At 37.4% G+C, this 22,961-nt stretch overlaps 1 protein-coding gene across 20 annotated transcripts; it reads left to right on the forward strand.

Moving 5' to 3' along the window:
• The first annotated feature begins 238 nt into the window (after positions 1-238).
• LOC306996072 (coiled-coil domain-containing protein 158-like) lies at positions 239-21,169 on the forward strand. Of its 20 annotated transcripts, none has more exons than XM_079608173.1 (16): positions 239-520; positions 868-931; positions 1,161-1,257; positions 3,941-4,180; positions 4,333-4,501; positions 6,497-6,649; positions 7,617-7,729; positions 15,505-15,663; positions 15,757-15,849; positions 15,963-16,061; positions 16,152-16,285; positions 16,428-16,490; positions 16,706-16,764; positions 16,925-17,073; positions 17,252-17,343; positions 20,156-21,028. In XM_079608173.1, the coding sequence occupies exons 4-16, from the start codon at positions 4,058-4,060 to the stop codon at positions 20,235-20,237; spliced, it is 1,488 nt and encodes a 495-aa protein (XP_079464299.1). In that variant the 5' UTR covers positions 239-520; positions 868-931; positions 1,161-1,257; positions 3,941-4,057; the 3' UTR covers positions 20,238-21,028. The 20 variants fall into 20 exon arrangements, 13 of the variants coding, with proteins under 13 accessions (XP_079464299.1, XP_079464298.1, XP_079464300.1 ...); XR_013796998.1 differs by lacking the exon at positions 868-931 and having other exon boundaries at positions 249-550; positions 4,317-4,501; positions 20,156-20,342; positions 20,666-20,776; XR_013796999.1 differs by lacking the exon at positions 868-931 and having other exon boundaries at positions 249-550; positions 20,156-20,342; positions 20,666-20,776.
• The last annotated feature ends 1,792 nt before the right edge of the window (positions 21,170-22,961 follow it).

Consider the following 22,961-nt stretch of genomic DNA (forward strand, 5'->3'; position numbering starts at 1 on the left):
CTTGTTATACCGTCCATGGCAAGGCAGCTTAGGTTTCTTTCTGACATTTTTATATCGCGTTGATTATCGTGAAATGCATGACGTTTTCTGATGCACATTGTAAAGGCGCACTGAAGTGTTTCTTGTATGACCAGCGACATGTTGCAGTCATAGACAGAGGGTTGCAGTCATGTGTTGAATACGGAGTGACGTTTTACGAGCTAATTGGTTAACTTGTTACGAGCTCTGCAGTTGCTATGGTGACGACGATGGCTTCATTGCGCCTGTTTGAAAACTAGCTAGCAAGTTAGGTAGCTTTCGTTAAATCTCGTTGCACGTGCAAACAAAGTAAAAAGAAAATACATTTACCTTAAATTTGAAACTTGTTTTACTCCCAATTTATTTGTAGAGAAAGAGAATATCGCAGTTATACAGGATGTTATCTAGCTATCAAAAATAAAGCTGATAAACATAAGCACCTGTCCACCACCGGAAGCGTTTCGGCGTGTCATTTCTCCAGAACAAACTTCTTCCATACTGAGTGAGTTTGCCAGGTTAATATGGTCGTTATGTGAGTAAGTTAACGTTAGTATGTAACGTTACTGTTTTCTTATTACTGACTGACTGACGGTCAGCTAAAATTAAAGCGCAGAGTTTAAAATTAACCCCACGTTTTTTGTTTTGTTTTTATATTTAGCTAACAGGCGTTTATTCTACTTTATAACAAACATGTGGTCATAAAACTTGTTTAACATGGTTGTGATAAAACACAACAAAACTACATAAATTGTAATGACGTTACAGTCCCACTTCTGAAGTCGTGATTACGAGCTTATCGCATTCGAATTGTCACTTGAGAGGGCGTTCATGTCCAATTTTTTAAAATAGGAAACTGGTATATTTACGATCATTCCGATAGCACGTGAAGGCTGTGCAGGCATCATTACTTCAGGTGTGTAACTGAGTTAGAGTGTTAACTAGAATCGTAACAAAAAGTATGAATTTTCTTAAGTGTATTTATGTTTTACTCCGTATTCATTAATGTATTGTTATGGTTAAAAATACATTATTTTTAATTCTTTGTTAAGGCCCTGTGCGTTTGACTCTCTAGGTTCAATAGAGTTTAAGGCTCATTTAAGGTAATGCTGGTGATCCATTAATACAGTGTTATTCTGTTTCAGACAAGAGCAACGCATTACCAGTCCTGACCAGAGGGTGGCGATATTGACTGAGAAACTTTAGTGCTTACAGAGTGCAGCTTCTGGTGGAGTTATTACAGCAAGTTTTCAATCTCATGATCATACACACATCCTTCCAGCTGCTTTTCCTTCTGTCACTTTTTGATTAAAATAGTTTTGTCCTGTGCTATAAAAGTTAGAATAAGCTGCAAGTCAAGCCTGTTTACACCAGAGCAAGAAAAGTGAGCTGGAGTCAGAGAAACAACAGATGTATGAAACTAAGGTAATGAGACGAGTGTTCCAAGCCCTTTTTGTGTTTACACCAAAACTGCAGAACACCGGGATGTGGGATGTTTTCACATTAGCACTGTCTGACTGGTGCATCTGGTATGCTTGATAGCCTTCATATGCTGGATTTGGCTGTAGTCTACAATGAGAGAAGGGTTTGTTGCAACGTAATTTAGTTGGCTGCTGGTCAGTTCAGTGGAGGAGCAGTTGGCTCAGTCCCAGGCCGTGTAGGCCGTGAGAGGAAGAGACCTCTCAGCCCAATTACATGCACAACTCGGCCAACTTTTAGCAATAAACAGTAGTGTAGGCAGCTCAAGATGTTTGTTTTTTGTTTGCAGTTTTTTAAGGTTTTTAATAACAACTGTCAGATACACACTGACCTGAAGTTTGTAAATGCTGTGTACGGTATTTGTGGCACTATCAAATAAGTTAACTGTTTGTTTGTGCATCCTGACTAGCCCAAATGCCACAACATTGGTTTAACCAATGGCGTGAGATTTGGGCGGGGCTATCTGTTTGCCCGACCAATGGCAGCTGGGGAGTGTTCAGGAAACTTGTTTGGAAGCATTAGCTGCTTCTGAAACCGCATACTCTCTTGAGTAGGTACTTATTTTGAATAAGTGATTACTTCCGACCGCTAAAAAGGTATGTTCTATATAGTATGAATGTGTGCAATATGAATATTATCTGGCTGTACTACATTCCCTATGTTGCCCTTATCATGTGACCTACCAGTTGCATCATGTCACTGCTGTTCACAAATCCTCTCCCGTGGCCTCATGGGATAGTAAAGTAAGCACACTTTAGAATCTCGGGCAGAAGTAGGTCATCCTGTGAATTCGGACATGCTACTTTTATCACATACTGTGTTTCACCCATTATATAGGGAAGTATGTGATTTCTGAAGCAGCCAGTGTTTATTTTTGCAACGCTATAGGGCCAAAAATGACACACTTTGAGCTTTAAGAAATGTCTCAACAACAGCTAAAGGTGCAATTCACTGGTCTTGATCAGAGGTATGTAGTCACACCAAAGCAAAAGTTTTCATTGAAAAATGCCTGTTGAAAAGTGTACATTACTGTTTAAATGTTTGGGGTAAGTGAGTTTTTTCTTCTTCTTTGAATTAAACTATCAGCAAGTATGCATTTAATTGATCAAAAGTGACAGTAAAGACAATTATTATATTACAAAAAGTTTCCATTTCAAATAAATTCAGTTCTTTGAACATTCTATTTATGAAAAAAAAGTACCATGGTTTCCACACAAAAATTAACCGTTTACAACATTGATAATAATAAGAAATGTTACTTGAGCTGCAAATCATTATATTAGAAAGATTTCTGAAGGATCATGTGACACTGAAGACTGGAGTAATGAATAAATGCTCACAGGAATAAATTACAATTTAAAATCTTTAAAAAAAATCTTTAAAAAAATCCAAAGCAGCTGTTACAAATTTCAGAACATTATTGTAGTTATGATAAAATAAATGCAGCCTTAGTGAGCATGAGAGACTTCTTTAAAAAACATTTGAAAAATATATTTTTAGAATGCAATATCTCTCTCTCTCTCTCTCTCTCTCTCTCTCTCTCTCTCGCTCTCTCTCTCTCTCTCTCTCTCTCTCTTTCTCTCGCTCTCTCTCTCTCTCTCTCTCTCTCTCTCTGAAAAAGCATGAGAGACTTCTTTAAAAAACATTGAACACATTTTTTTTTAGAAAACAATTGCATTCTCTCTCTCTCTTTCAACAGAAAAAGTACTTGCTTGAGATTTAAGATAATTTAAACTAACTCATTTGAAAGAATTGCATTTTCAAACTGTGTTTATGACACTTTTGAGCTGTTGGCAGAGACAGAACAGCATGAGTCTGGTGGAGCTGCCAGGTCTGCGCAGTGAGACAGAATTGATTATAAAGCAGCTCTAGCAAGCCAAGAGAGGGGCAGATCCACTGCAGGTCAGCACAGCCTGTACCAGCCTCAGTTTCCAAAAGGAATAACTGCAATTGCATCTTATATTACAGGATGTACCACACGCATTGAGTTCAAAATGATGCAAAGAGGGCTCACGGCTCCGTTTACTCTACATCTTCTTTGTCTAAATTTACGCAACAACCTTGACAAATGACTGCTGACACAAGTAGACATCATATACAGTACGCATATTGTTTACAGAACTCTGTGCCAACCAAACACAGTACCAAAGTTGACAAAAAGCTCCTTAAAATAAAACAAACTTGTTAATTTTACCACGAAATTACATAAGCATGAATTTGCACAGAAATACCATAGAGTCTGATAAGACACACAGCCTTTGAAAAAAGATGTGGGAAGTGTTTCTCCTCCCTTTTAAAACTTAAATAGTATTTTTCCTGATGTCTAAAAGCCTTTCAACTCAGGCCTGCTGCGACCCACCGGTTGAGAACCATATGTTCTTCCGAGAATGCAGGCAGTTGAGGCTTTTCCAGTGCTTATGTCTCAGTGTTGTTATATGTGATTCAGTCGGAGAGAAGGCATCTGCCGGTGTTGTTGAAGCAGTGGTATCCGCAGCAGGTCCGTGTCCCGCTGGAAGAGGTTCAGGGTCTGCCGAAGGTCACGAGGACAGAGGCAGATGACCGGATGATGAGTGCAGAACTGGAAAATGCCATGCAGTTTATCTCAGAGCACAGCTGCACTGTGGACATGCAACCATATTTAACTGACCAGATCGAGCAGCTCAGAGGAGAGAACCAACAACTGAAGGTGGGGAAAGAATCTTGGGGTAGAATCTTTTGAGTAGTAGAATTCAACTCATACACAATTTAGGATGCCTTAGCTTAGACAATTATTTTATATTGCACTTGTTCTCATAATTCGCCCTTGCTTGTCATTCATATAGCGGTTGGTTTTAACAGGCTGCATTGAGACAGGCAGAGCTCAGACTCAGCACAATGGCGGGAGAGAAGGCCTGTCAGCAGGCTGCGCTCTCAGAAAAGACCTGCAGTGTTGATCAGCTTACTTTCGAGAAACAGCAGATGACCGCTGAGCTGGAAGTGCAGCGTATGCAGCTTACCCAGCTGAAAGGTACACACACTGATTCATCTGAATGCTGTCACAAACTGCAGACTGATGTTGCCTTCACGTGCTGTGGAAAAGATGATATTTTCCACTTGTGAACTGGTATTTACCAGTGTGTTGTGTTCAAGTGCTTTTATGATATTTTCCACTTGTGAACTGGTATTTACCAGTGTGTTGTGTTCAAGTGCTTTTGTTGTCGTAATTACCATTCACAACGCTTGCGTCGCTCTCCGCCATGTTGAAAAGGTCAAAGGTTATCTCATCTCGGCAACTCGTGCATCAAAATATTCTACGAGTTGCCCAGTGGAAAATACCACATGAGGGGGTGTTCATGTGCATTTTCCACGTCGGCTTTTGGTATTTACCATAATTACCATAGCACGTGAAGGCACCATGATTATAAACACTGTTCAATGTACAGTGTCCCTAAAAACTATTTGAATGCTTAATTCTTGCTTGTATTGTATTGTTATTGCATACATTGGTTTGGCAGAAGATGGCAAAAATTCAAACCAAGTGACATCTGGGTCAATGACATATAGTAGGATTCATATTATTCACGAAAAAGAAAAGTAAAATGATTTTACGAAAAGTCTAAAGTTAATAACTCTATAATTGTCATGTTGTGTAACAATCAAATATAAATTAAGAACATAATTACACATTGGATACATGTGTACACATCTCAATTACTATTTCCAAGTTTCTAAATATATTTTCAGAGTTTTTATTTATTTATTTATTTTTATAATTTCTTTAACAAGTATCATAAAATATTACAATGTTCATAAAGGTTTTTGGGGAGTACATTTTAAAACCAGAACCTTGCCTTATTTAAAAAAAAGCTCAAATGATCTGATATTTTAAGACGCATTGACCTCTGTAGGATGTCATTTCTTGGTTTCTGTTTCTGTTTGTTTGGAATACATAATTTACCAGTCAACAGTTTTTTTTAGATATTAATGTTTTGTTAAAAAATATACTACTGTTTAAAGGTTTGGGTAAGTATGATTTAAAAATAATAATAATAAAACTTTTATTCAGCAGGGATAATGCTGTTCTTTGGAACTTTCTTTTCATCAAAGAAAAAATATCCTGAAAAAAAATATGTAACTTTTTCCACAAAATATTAGGCAACAAAACTGTCTTAAACATTTATAATAACACTAAGAAATGTTTCCTAAGCATCAAATCAGCATATTAGAATGATTTCTGTTGCACTGAAGACTGGAGTAAAGATGCTGAAAATGTAGCCTTGGTATCAAAGGGATAAATTACATTTTAAAATATTAAATTAGAAAATATTCATTTAAAATTTTAATAATATTTCACAGAATTACTGTTTTATTGTATTTAATAGTGAAATAAATGTAGCCGGGTGATCTTAAAGGTGGGGTATGTAATTCTCTTTTTTGGCCATTTTTTCAAAATCACTTAAAATCCTATTCCTAACCCACTTACAGCCACTGAGTTGGAAGCACTGAAATAAAAATTAAGCAATTTAATCATCTGTGGAACGGGCAGGACTCGAAAAACTCCAGCCAATCATTTCCAAGACCACCTAGAATCATTGGACAGTAAGTGCGTCAATCAATCGGTCGTACCATCCCCCCCCTCCCCCCATCCATGTCCATGTTCTTTGAATGGGTGGAGTCAAACGAAAGAGGGTAGGACCATTTGAGTTGTGTATTTTCAAAATCTGCCAGCCGTTTTGCAAATCACATACCCCACCTTTAAGAAACTTTTCAAAAACATTAAGGCTGTTCTCTGTTGATGGATAATCTTTTAAATGTGTTTTTTACAGATTGGTCTAAGAAAAAAGAAAGAAACTTATGAATGGTAGTGAATATTTTCTTAGAAATATAAATAAAAGATTATGGCCATGTCCTTTAACATTTCATTTGAAGCATTTATTTATTTTAATTATATTTTTGTCTTCATTATGATATCACAGTTGTTTGTATCACCTTGATATCTTTGACATTGTTCCCTATTAATCAGAGGGGAAGGAAGCTTTTAAAGAGCTATTTGGCAGTAAGACCTGTGAGCTGGAACAACAGAGCCTTAACCTCAGGACTCAGCTGAAGAGCGTGCGGGCAGAACTGACGCAGGCCAACAGTTGGTTGAGAACCCTGGAGGGAGCTGATGGTCATGGTACATACACACACAAAATTCTTGTTGTTTGTTTTAATAAATAATTTTTAAGGCTACAGGTAGGAAACAAAAAAAGAACATTTAAAAGGAACAATGATCCACAACTCGCCCTCAGTAACCTCGCAGGACTGGCCCCTGAGTTTTTCAGAGATCAAAGAAAATCCTAATGCACTCAAATACAAATATAGGCATCCGCACCAATTCATAGCACTGCTGATATTTAAAGTGAGGATGTTTTCACAGTGTTACCTCAGGAAAAACCAGACCAAGGTCAAGTGTATATAAAATAAAAGGCGGAAGACCTCACCCTGCATTACTGGATTCATTTACATTCTTTACAGAGAGCCAGTGTGTGGCCATGGTTTTGTTGTTTTGCATTTTGGATAATGGCAGGAAGACGGCATACTGAGATTATAGATCTGCTCCATGCACTCCTGCTGTTATTCCACTATGTACTTTTCCATCACTTAATCCGCACAAAGTATGCATTTTAACATTTATACAATGTTTTCAGCTGTTTGGCGTCCGTGCATTGAGACATTGTTAAAGGACATTTTTGTTCTCGCTGTGTGCAGTGGTTGTGGGGGCTGTTACATAATGTAGCTATGATTTCTTAGGTCTGACCTCTGTAACCCTCCATTGTTTCATTTTCTCCCATTCAATTGTGAGAGAGACAGAATGGGAAAATGGTCTCATATGACGTAAGTTTCTGTTCATTGGTTCACTGGACAAAGTGTCTTTTGAAATGCAGACAATACATTAACAATATAGTCCAAGTTATTCTCTTGTGAACGTGATGCAGCTGACATAACAACCTGAGAAACAATTCTCAAATAGGGCGATACCTCAATAATGCATCATACATAATATTCCTCTTTCAGACAGGACGGTGAATTGTTTTTCAGAGTTTTATTCTTGGTATTTACTGCGGTTGAACTGATTGGAATGTGTTTTATGTGTATTTCAGGTCTCAGGGTTGCTCTTGGGATGCAGAAACAGATCACTGCTAAAAGAGAGCAGATTGATTCTCTGCAAAGCCGAATTCAGCTACTGGGAGAGACCATCGAGAAGCTCAAGATGGTGAATGCATCACAAACGATAACTTTCTGTTTCTCACAGTAACTCACTGTTACTAATTAGTGTTTATATGTAATGTTAAAATAGAAGGCCCAAACTGTTCTTAACTAAGTATTTCTAAGGTTTTCAGCCCTGCTCCTGAAGTCCCACTGCTCTGCAAAGTGTATAAACAACCTGCTTCAGCTTGTGATTTTCAAGAGCTTTATCTACTTCAGGTGTGTTTTATTAAGGTTGGTGAGAAACTTTGCGGGACAGTGGGCCTCCAGGAGCAGGGTTTAAGACCTATGATCTAAGTATATAGGTAATAATGTTATCACAATTCATGATATGATCATTTTCAGACCAAAAAAAAGTGTCTATTTATGTATTTTCCAAATAATTAACAACACTTGGAGGGAAAGTGTATGTCAAAACACTGTAAATTAAGTGGGCCTTTCAACCTCATGGTGTCTCCATTCTAAAAACGGTACTTTATTATTTATCTTGTTTCAAAGTAAAACTAAAACCGTCTCCTTAAGCTTGAGACCAGGGGAAATCATTTTTATTGACTGTCGAGCACTTTTCTGTTTTCACAAAGCACTGTCAGGGATACCCCTTTCCCACCACTAATATGCATGAAATATTTATAGGAGAGGATTATCCGAAAGACAGTGGGAAATATGGCCTGAATGTAGGTGTAACTTGCTCTGGTATGCTTGTTTGAAATGCAATGGAATCATCTCAGAGAGACAGTTTCCAGGCAGATCGCTTTTTTTGGTATTTGTTCTACAGGTTTGGTCTGTAGAAGTTTACATACACTTTGCGGAATCAGTTAAATGTTAATAATTAAGTAAACATAATACTAAGAGGGATCATACAATTTCTTAAAATTTTTGTATGTAGTACTGACCTACATAAGCTGTATAACAGATGTAGTCCCGTACATATAGTCCCGAAGACACTGAAGTGACACAAATAATAAACCAGTTTATAAGTTTAATTCTTTTTTTTTATTTTTTTTTTTATTTTTTTTTTTTTTATTACAGAGTAAAATGACAAGACAAGCTTCAAACCCCCCACCCACCTCTCCATGCATTCATACCACAATCATCCACACATTCATAGTGTTATCACACAAAAAAAATCAAAATAGCAGGAAGCACAAGGCAAATCGAATAACCTAAGAAACAATTTTAAAAAAGAATCAAGAATCAATAAACAAAATACCACAGAATTAGCAAAACATGTATGCCTTGACACATGGCGCATCTTTAAGAAAGTACACATAATATTTATATCTCTAACTCAAGTAAGCAGACATTCCATTTATTTTCATGCTCAGTTTTTCTGTTGTTATTTCCTGCTATAATTGTTTCCAGCGTATACTGATGAAATAATCTATTCCTAAAATGTTTTATACATAAATTTGATAAAGTTTTAGCTTTAAAAATAAAAATTTTACCCATCAAAATAATCATGTTCAAAAAGTGTATGCATTTACCCTCAAAGACATACAACAAAACATTCTGAGGTGTGATTTGAAAAACAATATCCATAGACCTTAACCATAATTGTATACTGACCCGAAACTTAGCCACATGTGGGCAAAAATAAAACAAATGCATCAGGTCCTCCTCCTCATCCCCACAGAACCTGCAACAGGGATCCTTTTCTATTTGCCATTTGTACAGAGATTTTTTTTGTTGCAACAATTCTATAAAAGATTTTAAGTTGAAATATTCTGGAATATGAATCGATTGTAGTTTTATAAATTGTTCTAAAATAATCTTTCCACAAAATTGGATCATTAAATTCATCTTCCCAAAACAGGCAGGTTCTGTGTGGAAAAAGTGCAGTGCCTGTAATATTTAAATTCCAAATATATATTATTTTATTTATCTTTACACCAGACAACCATTTGAGGCATCTTATTGGTGGAAGACAAACCTTTAATTTATTTTTCTTTTCATTTTGCAGTTTCATTTTCCAAGTTTTAGGAATTGCAGAAATCAGCTGGTTGAATTGTAACTGGTCGAGAGAAATGCTAAACACATTTCTCAAGTTTTCATAAGAAATAAATTCTCCAGATAAATCTAAAAGGTCATTGACAAAAATTAACCCATTTTTGACACATTCCTCCCACAACAATGGCTTGTCTCCAACCGTAATGTTTGAATTCATCCATAACAACTGTGTCTGAATGTCTTGAATTGTATCTGGAGGGTGGTACTGGAAGTTCAACCAAGCTTTCAATGCATCCTTGAAGAATGGTGATAACTCTTTTAAACTTTTTTTGAAATATTTTATCAATATGTATTGCTTTTAATTGGTAAAAAGGAAATATATTATTTGAGAAAAAGGAAAAGGCAGAAGATAATCTCTGGCTTGTGTTCCATTGTTTGTTGTGATAGATTTTTGCAACACAGGAGGCTTTCAAGGAGCAGTCCATCATTTGAAGATTTTTCAAATTCAGTCCACCGTTATCATAAGAATTATATAGATACTGCCTTTTGATTTTATCTGGCTTATTGTTCCATATAAATTTAAACATTTTTTGTTCAAAATGTTTGAAGAACTTCATACTAGGTGAAGGAAGAAGCATTAGTAAGTGAGCAAATTGTGGAATTACTAAAGTATTAATCAGAGTTACTTTCCCTTGAATTGTCAGAGAGTTCCCCCTCCAAGGTTGTAAAATTCTGTCTGCCTTTTCCATCCTTCTCTCATAATTAAATTTAACAATTTCTTTAAAGTTGTCAGGTAGATGAATCCCTAATATATTGACTTCTCCATTAATCCATTTAACAGGAACGGAACTTTTTAAAATAAAATTTGTGTCTTTTAATGTCCCAATTCTCAAAATGTTACATTTTGCAAAATTAGGTTTCAAACCAGATATTTTTGAAAAAGTATTTAATTCCTTTATTAGTCCTTCCAAAATGGATTGTGTTGGTTTTATAAAAAAGATTGCATCATCCGCATACATTGTTAGCTTAATCTCTTGACCATTTGGAAATAGACCTGATATATCTGGATTGTTCCTAATTTTAATAGCTAGAATTTCAATACATAAAATAAAGAGGTACGGTGACAAAGGACATCCTTGACGGACTCCTTGCGTTAATAAAAATGTGTCTGATATATGACCGTTATTGATAACTCGACTAACCGGATGATTATAAAGAGTTTCAAACCACTGTATTAAGTTTTTCCCAAAATTAAAAAAACTAAGACATTGTTTTATGAATTCCCATTGAACTTTATCAAACGCCTTTTCGAAATCAGCAATAAACAATAATCCTGGTTCCTGATGGTTCTCATAAAAATGTATAGTGTCCAGTATTTGTCTCAAGTTATCTCCAATAAATCTCCCCTTAATAAAACCTGCTTGATTGTTATTTATAACATCTCCAATTATATTTTTTATTCTTAAAGCAATACATTTAGATAGAATACGAGTATCCCAACAAAGCAGGGTCAATGGACGCCAATTTTTTAGACATTTGGGATCTTTATATTTCCCATTAGGATTTTGTTTTAAGAGTATTGAAATAACTCCCTCTCTTTGTGAATTAGATAAAATACCTTGTTGAAATGAAAAGTTAAAGGATTCTAATAGGGGTTTTTTAATTTCCGCAAAAAAAATCTTATACATCTCGATCGGAATTCCATCGATACCAGGAGATTTACCAGCTGAAAATGAATGAATTGCCTCCAATAACTCCTGCTCTGTTATTTCGCCTTCACAGCTTAATTGCTGCGAAGTAGAAAGCACAGAGACATTGTTCAAAGGGAAATATTGCTCAGTCACACCGTTTAGGGACTCCAATATTGCATCGTTAGAATATAAAGTTTTAAAATAATCAAATTCTTCCTGCAATATTTCTTGTGGATTTGTGACTAAAACATCATTTCTATATAGACTCATGATATTCTTTTTAACAGAATTTCTTTGATTTAACCGTAAAAAGTGTGCTGTACACTTCTCTCCCTTCTCCATCCAAACAGCGTGTGACCTAACCATAACTCCGTTTACCCGTTCATGATAAAGACTCTCCAATTTATCTTGTTTTCTTTTGATTAATATTTCTATTTCAGTAACATAACTTCTATCTAATAATTGTTGCAGCTCATTTATTTCATCAATAAGTTCTTGTTCCTGTTTTAGCTTTCTTTTTTTCTTAATTGATCCCATCTTGATCGCATGTCCTCTAAAAGAGCATTTAAAGGCTTCCCAAACATTGTGTGGACTAGAGGAATTTTCATTATCTTCAAAGAATTCCTTGATAAATCTCCTGGTAATATCAACGAATGAATCATCATTTAGAAACGATACATTGAATTTCCAGTAACCCCGTCCTCTGGAACATTGCCGATTATCAATCAGCAATGTGACCAGACTATGATCAGATCTCAAACAGTCACCAATACCACAGTTTAATACTTTAGGAACCAATGAGAAAGAAATTAGAAAATAATCAATTCTACTGGCCTGTTTTCCTCTACGCCATGTATACCTCATAGTGTCTTTATTTAGCAAGCGCCAGATATCAACAAGATCTAATGATGCAGCCATTTCTTGAATTTCCCTAAGTGCATGGGGATGATTATTAAATGTATGTAGACCACTGCGATCCTTATTTGTATCTAAGACTGTATTAAAATCTCCGGTTATTATAATCTGATTAGATTGTAGTGAGTTTAAATATGTATTAATTTCACCAAAAAATAACGGATTGTCCTCATTAGGAGCGTAAATATTTAATAAGTTTTATAAGTTTAATTCTTAATACCTGGATGATTCACGACTGTTTTGTGATAGTTGAGTCCCTTATTTATCCTGAGTTAAACTGTAAACGCACAAATCCTCAAGGTCCTGCGCATTCTTTGGTTTTCCAACATCTTCTGCATCTTTGAATTTTTTTTGATATACTGCCGATTCTGCAGGTTTTCCTACTTACAATGCATGTAGAGGTCTGTAATTTTTATCATAGGTAGTACTTGTTGTGGAAATTACCAATATTCAAAAACCTGGATGGAGACAAAGTCGTTTCTCAAATGATTAAACAAAGTATTTTATTTCTTGCAAGAAATAGGCGTTCAACATACAGACAGCGTCTGATATGAGAAGGCCCATGGCATTCTCACGCAGAGAGCATCTGACATGAGAAGGCAAAGGCTAGTCCGTTTTGCCAATGTTATATACCCTAACACATCCTGTGTAAAAACCCCTTTTGTTACCTTAAACCCAGACTTCTTAGCTCATGGTCTCATGTGCTCATGAGCTCATGTCCAAAATTATTTCTATCAGACAGAACAACTTGTCATGTCAGCAAAAAGTTTCCTGCTTTTAGCTGCAGATCTTAACAGCTGATCGAAACTGCGCACACACATATTGTCAGCCTTCACATGACTCAGAGAACATTTCGTTCCTGAAAGTTTGTCCTAACTTTTAACATTTCTAAAAACTTGGTTTTATATCTTTAATAATGTGCTTTTTGCTTATATGATTATATTCCTTTAAACTCTTATGAGTAAACAATACATCTTCAACGTTAATAAAAGTTGTACCCATATAAAAGTAAAAGAACACATCTAAATGTAAAATTTCCATAACATACTCTTCAACTGTGAGAGACGGAATCTAAAACAAAAATCCAGAAAATCACATTGCATGATTTTTAAATAATTAATTTGCATTTTAATTCATTTAATTTAATTAATTTGCATCAGTGTGGGCTCGGCAAATGTGCGCATCGAGGGCGCAGTTCGGCCGCAGAGGGGTCGCTCGTGAGCACCCTTCTAAGAGCTTAAATGACAAATGGGACACCCTACGGACTTAACGGACACGCGCACGCAGCAGCCATTGTAAGTCCACAAGGCCGAAAGTGCATATGAAGTGTGCCATTTGGGACAGGGCCTCCGTTTTTCTTTAACAAGCTCTCCTGTTCTCCACTCATTACCTGTATTTACTGCACCTGTTTGAACTCGTTACCTGTATAAAAGACACCTGTCCACACACTCAATCAAACGGACTCCAACCTCTCCACAATGGCCAAGACCAGAGAGTATGTGTAAGGACATCAGAGATAGAATTGTAGACCTGCACAAGGCTGGGATGGGATACAGGACAATAGGCAAGCAGCTTGGTGAGAAGGCAACAACTGTTGGCGCAATTATTAGAAAATGGAAGAAGTTCAAGATGACGGTCAATCTCCCTCGGTCTGGGGCACCATGCAAGATCTCACCTTGTGGGGCATCAATGGTCATGAGGAAGGTGAGGGTTCAGCCCAGAACTACACGGCAGGACCTGGTCAATGACCTGAAGAGAGCTGGGACCACAGTCTCAAAGAAAACCATTAGTAACACACTACGCCGTCATGGATTAAAATTCTGCAGCGCACGCAAGGTCCCCCTGCTCAAGCCAGCGCATGTCCAGGCCCGTCTGAAGTTTGCCAATGACCATCTGGATGATCCAGAGGAGGAATGGGAGAAGGTCATGTGGTCTGATGAGACAAAAATAGAGCTTTTTAGTCTAAAATCCACTCGGCGTGTTTGGAGGAAGAAGAAGGATGAGTAACCCCAAGAACGCCATCCCAACCGTGAAGCATGGAGGTGGAAACATCATTCTTTGGGGATGCTTTTCTGCAAAGGGGACAGGACGACTGCACCGTATTGAGAGGAGGATGGATGGGGCCATGTATCGTGATATCTTGGCCAACAACCTCCTTCCCTCAGTAAGAGCATTGAAGATGGGTCGTGGCTTGGTCTTCCAGCATGACAACGACCCGAAACACACAGCCAGGGCAACTAAGGAGTGGCTCCATAAGAAGCATCTCAAGGTCCTGGAGTGGCCTAGCCAGTCTCCAGACCTGAACCCAATAGAAAATCTTTGGAGGGAGCTGAAAGTCGTATTGCTGAGCGTCAGCCCCGAAACCTGAAGGATCTGGAGAAGGTCTGTATGGAGGAGTGGGCCAAAACACCTGCTGCAGTGTGTGCAAACCTGGTCAAGAACTACAGGAAACTTATGATCTCTATAATTGCAAACAAAGGTTTCTGTACCAAATATTAAGTTCTGCTTTTCTGATGTATCAGAAAATGTTTAAGTATTGCAATACTTATGTCATGCAATAAAATGCTAATTAATTACTTAAAAATCATACAATGTGATTTTCTGGATTTTTTGGATTTTAGATTCCGTCACTCACAGCTGAAGAGTACCCATGATAAAAATTACAGACATCTGCATGCTTTGTAAGTGGGAAAACCTGCAAAATCGGCAGTGTATCAAATACTTGTTCTCCCCACTGTATAAGCTTTTTGAACGGGATGTAACTTGTTTTTATTCCTTTTTTTAAATTAGATTTGCAGATTCTGCAAGGTGTTTGTAAAATGATGACTTCAATTGTATGTTGAATTGCAGGATTATATGGCTAAAACTTTAGTTGGAAATATTAGAATGTTCTTTTTTGCATTTAGGAAATTGTTTCACTCCTCAATGGGAGATAGTTACTACTAGTTACGCTACTTGGAATCGCAGATTGCACTGTATTGTGAACTAAGTTAAAATTGTATAACTACAGTGTAAGACTATGATTTCCAGCCATAAACCTTGCAAAAAATCCTTTTGGGATTTAGTAGATGACTATTGCAGCACTTTTCTTGAATGCAAGAACAAATATTAACCTTGTTAATCTCATTTCCAAAGTATTTTTGCATATTCCAAAGAGCAGCTTTTTTCTGTTAATGTATGTTTTCCTTTTGTGCACATGTACATATAAATGTGTGTTTGTGTGTCATAGGAGAAGCATCGTCAGGCATTGCTGGTTAAGAGACAGACTCAAGAGCTAGTGTCAGAGAGGGAGAGCAGGAGAAGACTGGAGTCAGAAGTGGAGACTCTGTGCTCACAAGAGCGAGAACTCAAAGGCAAAGCAGAGAGACTGGAAGCAGCTTTATTCAAGGTGTCTGACAGTCTTCTTGTAAAACAGACTTTTGTCAGATAATAGAGCAGATGACTGACAATGTAAACAACTGAAAGAATGTATATTTTACAGATGTCTGACAGTTTGGCTGAATGTCAAGACTTTATTCAGAAGCAGGAACAGGAGCTTATGAGGCTGAAACTGCATCATGCTTTAGATTTAAAGGTAAAGCATAGACATTTACTGTAGTAGTAGTAGTAATTATTTGATTTCATCCTCTGGTCGAACGTTACTATTCTTTTGCTGTTATGCTATTTCCATGTGTATGTTTTGATCAGGAATTGCAAAGCCAGAACTGGCGTAACGTCCCCAGATCTCCAGTCAACAGTCGTACCCATCTTCCCCTCGCTCAGCAGAACGTTAATGGCCTAATGGAGGTATGAAAAAGCCTGGCTAACTACACACACACTCAAATATCTGAACTGACAGGATGTGCTGGAACGGATTTTCCTTTGGAATCTTTCCAGGTGAGAGTGTGTGACCCCATTGTGGAGCTGAAGAGAGCTGTAAGAGAGCTGCGTGGCGGGATTGTTGAAGAGCAAGGACCACACACTAGTCCGAGCTTCAGGAGGATACCCGAAGAAGACCACACATCTAGACAGTGAGTCATTCATAAAAAGGCCATTCTAGAGGAAAACGCCTAAGGGAAGACCACAGCATCAGGGAATGGAGGAGTTGAGGAAATTGCATACAAGTAGAGTTTTGTGAATCAATCAAGTCTTATTTATCATTTTCATTTGCAGACCAACAGAAACTAAAGATGCTGGATGTTCCACAGGGCCATTTGGGAGAATAACCAGTTACAGGTATCAGGAAAGCACACACACATGTTGACTACAAGTAGTTTCATTCCTTCTAACCACACATGCACAGATGCTTGATGCCCAATAAAGTGCTTTTTCCTCAGTAAAGATGTTGCCTAACATTTAAGTGCTTCTCTGCAGTGATTTATGCTCGTTCTCCACTCTCTCTGAGACACGTTTAATGCATGTGCTGCTTGTGTTGCATGTGTGCTTTGCAGTGACCTCAGAACTGCTGAACATTATAAGCAGGATTGCAACAGCCCTTTATCAGCTGACAGTGAGTCTTTGTGCCACTACTTTGATCAATGATGGAAAAAAACTGATTATTAGGGCCCGAGCACCGATGGTGTGAGGACCCTCTTGGAATTGCTCTGTTTATTGATCTTTGCTATTTAGGAGAAATACATAAATATAATCAAATGTCTGTTGTTTGACAGATAATGCAGTACGCTCTAGAGCGGGCCAGATGTGCTATTCCCGCTCTGCTCGTGCGGCAGGATGCAGGTCTCCTGTGCACCTTCTCCTCACTTCTGATCTTCCCGCTGACAGAAACGCTATTGGCCCCCTTCCAACGCTAATCAGATATGTAAGCTACACGTCAAACACAATTAGAGCCGTTTTATGAAAATTAAACAGATAAGCGTTACCCGACGCAGGATTTATTTAACAATGCCAATGATTTAATTATTATTTTACTGTGTGTTGTAAATCACAGTGAGTGATTATTTGGTTATAAAGCTGTACGTTTATTGGTCTTTTATCAGCTGCCAACAATCAAGATGAGCTCAAAGGACAGGGATAGCGGAAAAAGATCTGGACAGACCGTAGAACTTACTGAAGGATCTTCAACTGAAGGGTGATGGTCAGAATGACAATATTTTTGTTTTTTAGTCTCAAGAGGTGTGCTTGACTTTGACTGTGGCTGGCCTTACTGATCAGTGAGATTTGCTGCTTGAAGTTGAAAACTCAACTATCAAGTCAGATACTTTAAGCTTGTAAGTGATGCTTACACTGTTTGCTTTATCGCAAATAAAGTGGATTAGATGTAATATTTGTCAGATAAACGGATGTTTGAATTTTAAATGTAGCAAACGGAAACACTTGGTAGGTTATGGGCTGCTTAAAGGGATAATTCTCCCAAAAATGAAAATTCTGTCATTCACCCTCATGTCATTCCAAACCCGTAAGACTTTAGTTCATCTTTGGAACACAAATGAAGATCTTTTTGAGGAAATCTGAGAGCTTTCTGTCTCTCCATTGACACTAATGCAATTGACACTTTAACGCTTTAAAAAGTTAATAAAGTGATCGTAAAACGAATCCATATGAATTGAGTGGTTTAGTCCAAGTTTTCTGAAGAGACTCGATCGCTTTATATGACGAACTTTTTTATTCACATACAGTATAAACATTGATTAGCGAACATAAACGGAAGCTCAAGCTCAACCGAACCTTCTTGACCGCGAGAATGAACATGATTGGTTCTTGCACTTCAAACGAACATGCTTGAGCTTCCGTTTACCACAACTGATGTGAGTTAATGAATGTGATTAGTGTGAATGTGAATAAAAGCCTAAATTGAATATATTCATTATATAAAGTGATCGTGTCTCTTCTGAAAACTTGGAATCAAACCATATGGATTAGTTTTACTATCACTTTATGAACTTTTTGAAGCGTCAAAGTAGGTCTCAGATTTCATCAAAAAAAACTTCATTTGTGTTCGAAGATGAACGAAAGTCTTATCGTTTGGAACGACATGAGGGTGAGTAATTAATGACAAAATTACATTAATATTACATTTTTACTGTTATAAAAACAAGATTTGTGTTAGTGGAACTAAAGGTGTCTGAATAAACACAAAGCGCATGTAATTGTTGTTATCAGTGAATCTAGACTATTGTGAAATAGCTGTGTTGTCATCAGAGCTCATACAGCTACTCTTGAGAAACTAAGCCGACTGAGCCAGACGACTGCTCTCGCGGTCTTAGCCGTTTCTAACCGCCATGCACTGCTTTGGTCTGTGCAGCGCCGCATGAGGTCGAACACACCTAATAACAAGTGACCCTTTGCTGGACCAGCCTTCAAAATATTACTTACCAATTCTACCTTAGCAGCTGTTTAGCATGGCAGACTGCATAAGAGCAGACTTATGTTTACCCAAATTTCTTAAAAAGCCCTTGTAAGTCCCACTGGGAAGCTGAGAACACAGTATTTGTTTTTCAGTGAAAGTTTTATGAATGAATAAAGAAAACTAGAGGAAGAGAGAGAAAATATGAAAGAAAAAAAATGTATCATGAATTTACAGTTACAGAAATCTGGCTTGGGGGTAAAATGGTCCTTTAATCTTAAAAAAAAAATTGTAGTTGGGAAAACTGCATTTAGCAGCTGATGCATGAATGTGTGAAGTAATGTTCAATAAAACAACATAAGGGAATATTATTTAAAGTGTTTAATGCACAGCTCTCCCTGTAGATGATGATGTGGAGCCTCTGATCCTGTTCTTCTGTTCATCCTCAGAGAATACAGCACTGAGAAACTACACAAGGACATGAACAAAATACTTGATTATTAAATAATTAATATGTCAAAGTATATGAAGTATTCGAATTTAAACTCTTAAAATATTTATTCAGTTGTATTACCCTTGGCATTCTCACTCCCTTTTTGATAATGAACTCTCTGAATGCCTGAATGCCGTGAATCTGCTTCAGCTCCTTATCCTGGATGACAGGAAAGGATGAATGGAACTCCAGCAACTAAATAGAGATCAGGCTGGTTTGCCTCGTCATCAGCTGTCACATTATTTGCTCTTTTTATACCTAGTAGATGCTATAAAAGTCACCTGCTCACTCAGCTGTTCCTCAAAGTCCAGACTCCCTGTGATCTCTGCCAGGGCTTGAGGATCATTGGCAGGCTGGGGTCTGGGTTTATAGGCCTGTTGTACAAACGTAGAAGAGACTTGTTAATCCAATCACAAAAATGATGTATTAAGAACAAAAACAATGTCTCCAACCTGAGTCGACTCCTTAACACTCTGGCCTTTATGATGTTCCTCTACAGAGCTCTGGAGTTTTGCTAGAGTTCGATTAGGATCCGTCTTGTTAATAGGTAAGGTCATGGAGGGTTTCTTCTCATAGTCACTCTTAAACAGGTCCAAGATGGTTGACTCTGTCAGATCACTGGTCTCGCCACCCTGAGAAAACATTCAAAGAAGAAATAACATTTAGGCTTTATCTATTGCGTAATGTGTACATGATGAAATATTACTTACCAGTGAAGTAATCCATTCACAGAAGAGCTTGGTAATCATCTGCTTGTCATCTTGTGATACGGAGTGCGAGTGTTTAACACTCGCCATCTGATCGTCTTCGACACCCAGAGTTCCTTTGAGTCTCTGCCATTTATAGGGATTTCTTGGTCTGGCATCTTTACATTTCTCCTTTTGAGGCCTTTGGAAATTTAAGAAGGGATTAAAATAGGAATTCCATTAAAATAGGAATACTGTTTTTTAACCTAACATTGTGACCGGTTCCATTCTAATGGAATGGGATCAGAACCAAAAGCAGAAACGTGCACAAAAGAGGCAATTAAAATCACTTGATGTTGATGGATGGTTTTGTTGTCTCCGGAGTTGAGAATTCACATTGTGCTCTGTTTTCTTCTAGATGTTCCATTTTCTTTGTTGGAGATGTTATGGACAATTCTTCCTTCACGCACATATCAGGATCCAGGACTGACAACACCTGATCAAATAACTGTTGAACAAGTTGGTGTTTGGAGGCATTGTATATTATACATTGCAATTAATATTCCTCAATGTATTATTTTTTTGCTTCATCATCTTTCACATTTAAAGCTGCTGTTAGAGATTTCAGCGCCACAAGCAGCACCAAATGGAATCACAAAACTGTTTTCAAACAGGTTTCCCAAACATTCCCACAGCTTCCAGTGGACCCCTTTCGCATTTCCATGATTCGTCGTCATCGTTGGGTCTGGTGAATGGGAGACCATAACAGATATAATTTTTTTGTGTTCCCATTTGCTAACAAAACAGCTTACTAGAATCCCCACTGATACAAGGGTAATGTTGCATTAAAAAATAGCTAACAGCAACTTTAACATGATTTGAAGTGTAGCCTATTTACATGTTGTCCGGTCATGTCGACAACATTTTAAAAGTGGTATTACCTCTGATGTCAGACCGCTCTCCAGATGTGGATACAGGGCCAGTGGGTGTTGTTTGAGTTTGTGCTCGACAGCATCAATGAACTCACGCTGAGCTTGATTCTGGGGATTCTCCTTTGAGTAACACGCTTGAGTTTTACTCAGTCTCTTCTGCGGGAACTTCGTTGAACAAGCGTGGTGGTTCGGCATCCCAAAGACAGCAGGGGAGGGTCCACTCTTACACTGGGTGAAGAGCTCTTTATTGACTGTCGGGTAACCATCTCGAAAATCATCCAGGCCCGGGGACAAAAAACGCCATTTGCGACTATCTAATGCCCCAGATAACTGTTGCTTTTGCCTAAGATCCCTGAGATATTTAGTCTTTAGCCGTTCCTTAAACCTTAAGACAAAAACAAGAGTTGTGGTTCTTGTTATGCAGTAGCTACCAAATGAGCTCTGTTGAATGTTGAAATTTGAGGATGTATTTATTAAAGGGTACAGAATACTTTCTCATCAAGTTTGGGTACTAATTACAACTTGATGGAAAAATGGCAAGAAACGACTGAACCTAGCAGGTTGGAAAGAATGAATAATGAATATTCTCATGTCACAATTTGATACTGAAGTCACGATACGATATAATTGCGATACTCCATATAGTAAAAGGTTAACAAAAAAATTACAGTTGATTAAAATGGTAAACTTGGTACAAAATGGGGGGTGGAAATGAATAGGCTTGGACTTGGTGCTGGTAACCCAATGCACAGGACAATGGTGACGCCAGAATGAAAATATTCATGATTCTGAAGCTAAAAACAGGCATTGATTACATATAAATAATGTAGGCCACAAATGTTCCCCCATTGCATTATTATACATTAAACTACTATTTATAATGTTGAATATAATGTAGTACTGACACTAAAACTTTGTAAACTTTAATTATTGTCTCAGTAATTTTCATTTTGGGTGAACTAAGTTACCGTTATACACAATACAGATTGTCACTATCCACGATATTGATATTGTAGAAAAGTGCTGAGTAGTCTAAAAAGGAAAAAAGAAGAACACTTGCTGGAATATGTCTTAATACATTGCCAGTTTTTCCAAGAGGTCAAATTTAGCAATTAAAGGAAACAATATAATGATTGCATTCTGTCGCAAAGTGTGCAACTTAACTTACCAGGGAAACTTAATGTTTTCCACTTGTCCAGTTTTGAAAGACATTTCGCTCGTCTCGGTGCTTCTATATTATATTTAAAACGATTCGTTTTTTACCAGATGTGTCTTATACAAACACAACGTTTTTAAATTATCACCATGTAGGCTACAAATTAGCCTATACACTCGAGTGAGTTGGTTTGGTTGCTATGGCAGCACAGCAGACTGGCGCGCTGGTACTTGTAGTTCTTCTCTTACTGATGATGAGGGGCGTGTTTAAACCACAAGAGGGAGCTTTGTGATAATATTGCAGCTGCAATATGTAGGCTATACTAGTATGTATAGAACATGTATATCTATTTGACCAAATGCTTATTAATATAACAAACATTTTAATTGCTGAGTCTGTGCCTAAAAAACACTCCCGTCCGTCGCTATATTTTCAATCTAATTCTCACTGAATTTCTTGTTTTTACTGTGTTTTTTGATGTAGTTTTGAATGCTCATCCTATGAGAGCATTGAGGAGTTTATAGCCTATAAATGTTCTGATTTATTCGTCATCATAAATATTATCAGTCTTTTATAACATGTCCCTAAAAACAAAGCCCCGTGCAAAGAACAGGAAGAGAAGACATTGGAAATTGTTTTGCCTTTGCATTTGCTTGACTTGCATCCTGCATGAATGATTTACTCTTAACAGGATGTGGAACAGAACTTTCTGTTGTGTTGTTCCAACATCCCAGATATAATTAAACCAATGATCCATCAGTTCAGTCGAGCCGGACAAAATTATAGTTAATAATAATTCACAGTAACTGTGTTCAAACTGGCCACATGATAATGGTCTGAGTTCAAATTAATCAGAAGAGACGGTTAATGACTGGTGAGGCACAGAAGATGTCCTGTTCTTCAGGAAGTTCAATGTTGTTTATGGAACAGCTGGAAAAATACTTTTGGGCTATTCCAAACAATACAATAATATCCTCTGATTTGGTTATTTAAACATTCACTGGAGAACGCCCTTTTAGAGTAGCCTAATTAAAACTTTCTCAACTAATCAGCTTTGGAAGTTTTTTTATATTATTTTTTAACATTGAATCCGAGGGGAAAGTACAGTATACTGCACTGCTGTTAGAAATTCTCAT

This window comes from Phoxinus phoxinus, assembly GCF_949152265.1.
Source record: "Phoxinus phoxinus genome assembly, chromosome: 3".
Taxonomy (NCBI): domain Eukaryota; kingdom Metazoa; phylum Chordata; class Actinopteri; order Cypriniformes; family Leuciscidae; genus Phoxinus; species Phoxinus phoxinus.

What these genes read in the sequence shown, in the direction of transcription:
- LOC306996072 (XM_079608177.1), top strand. An exon ending in TGGAAGCAGCTTTATTCAAG is followed by an intron (nt 15,664 to 15,756) that starts GTGTCTGACAGT and finishes TATATTTTACAG; the next exon opens with ATGTCTGACAGTTTGGCTGA. An exon ending in CAGCCCTTTATCAGCTGACA is followed by an intron (nt 16,765 to 16,924) that starts GTGAGTCTTTGT and finishes GTTGTTTGACAG; the next exon opens with ATAATGCAGTACGCTCTAGA.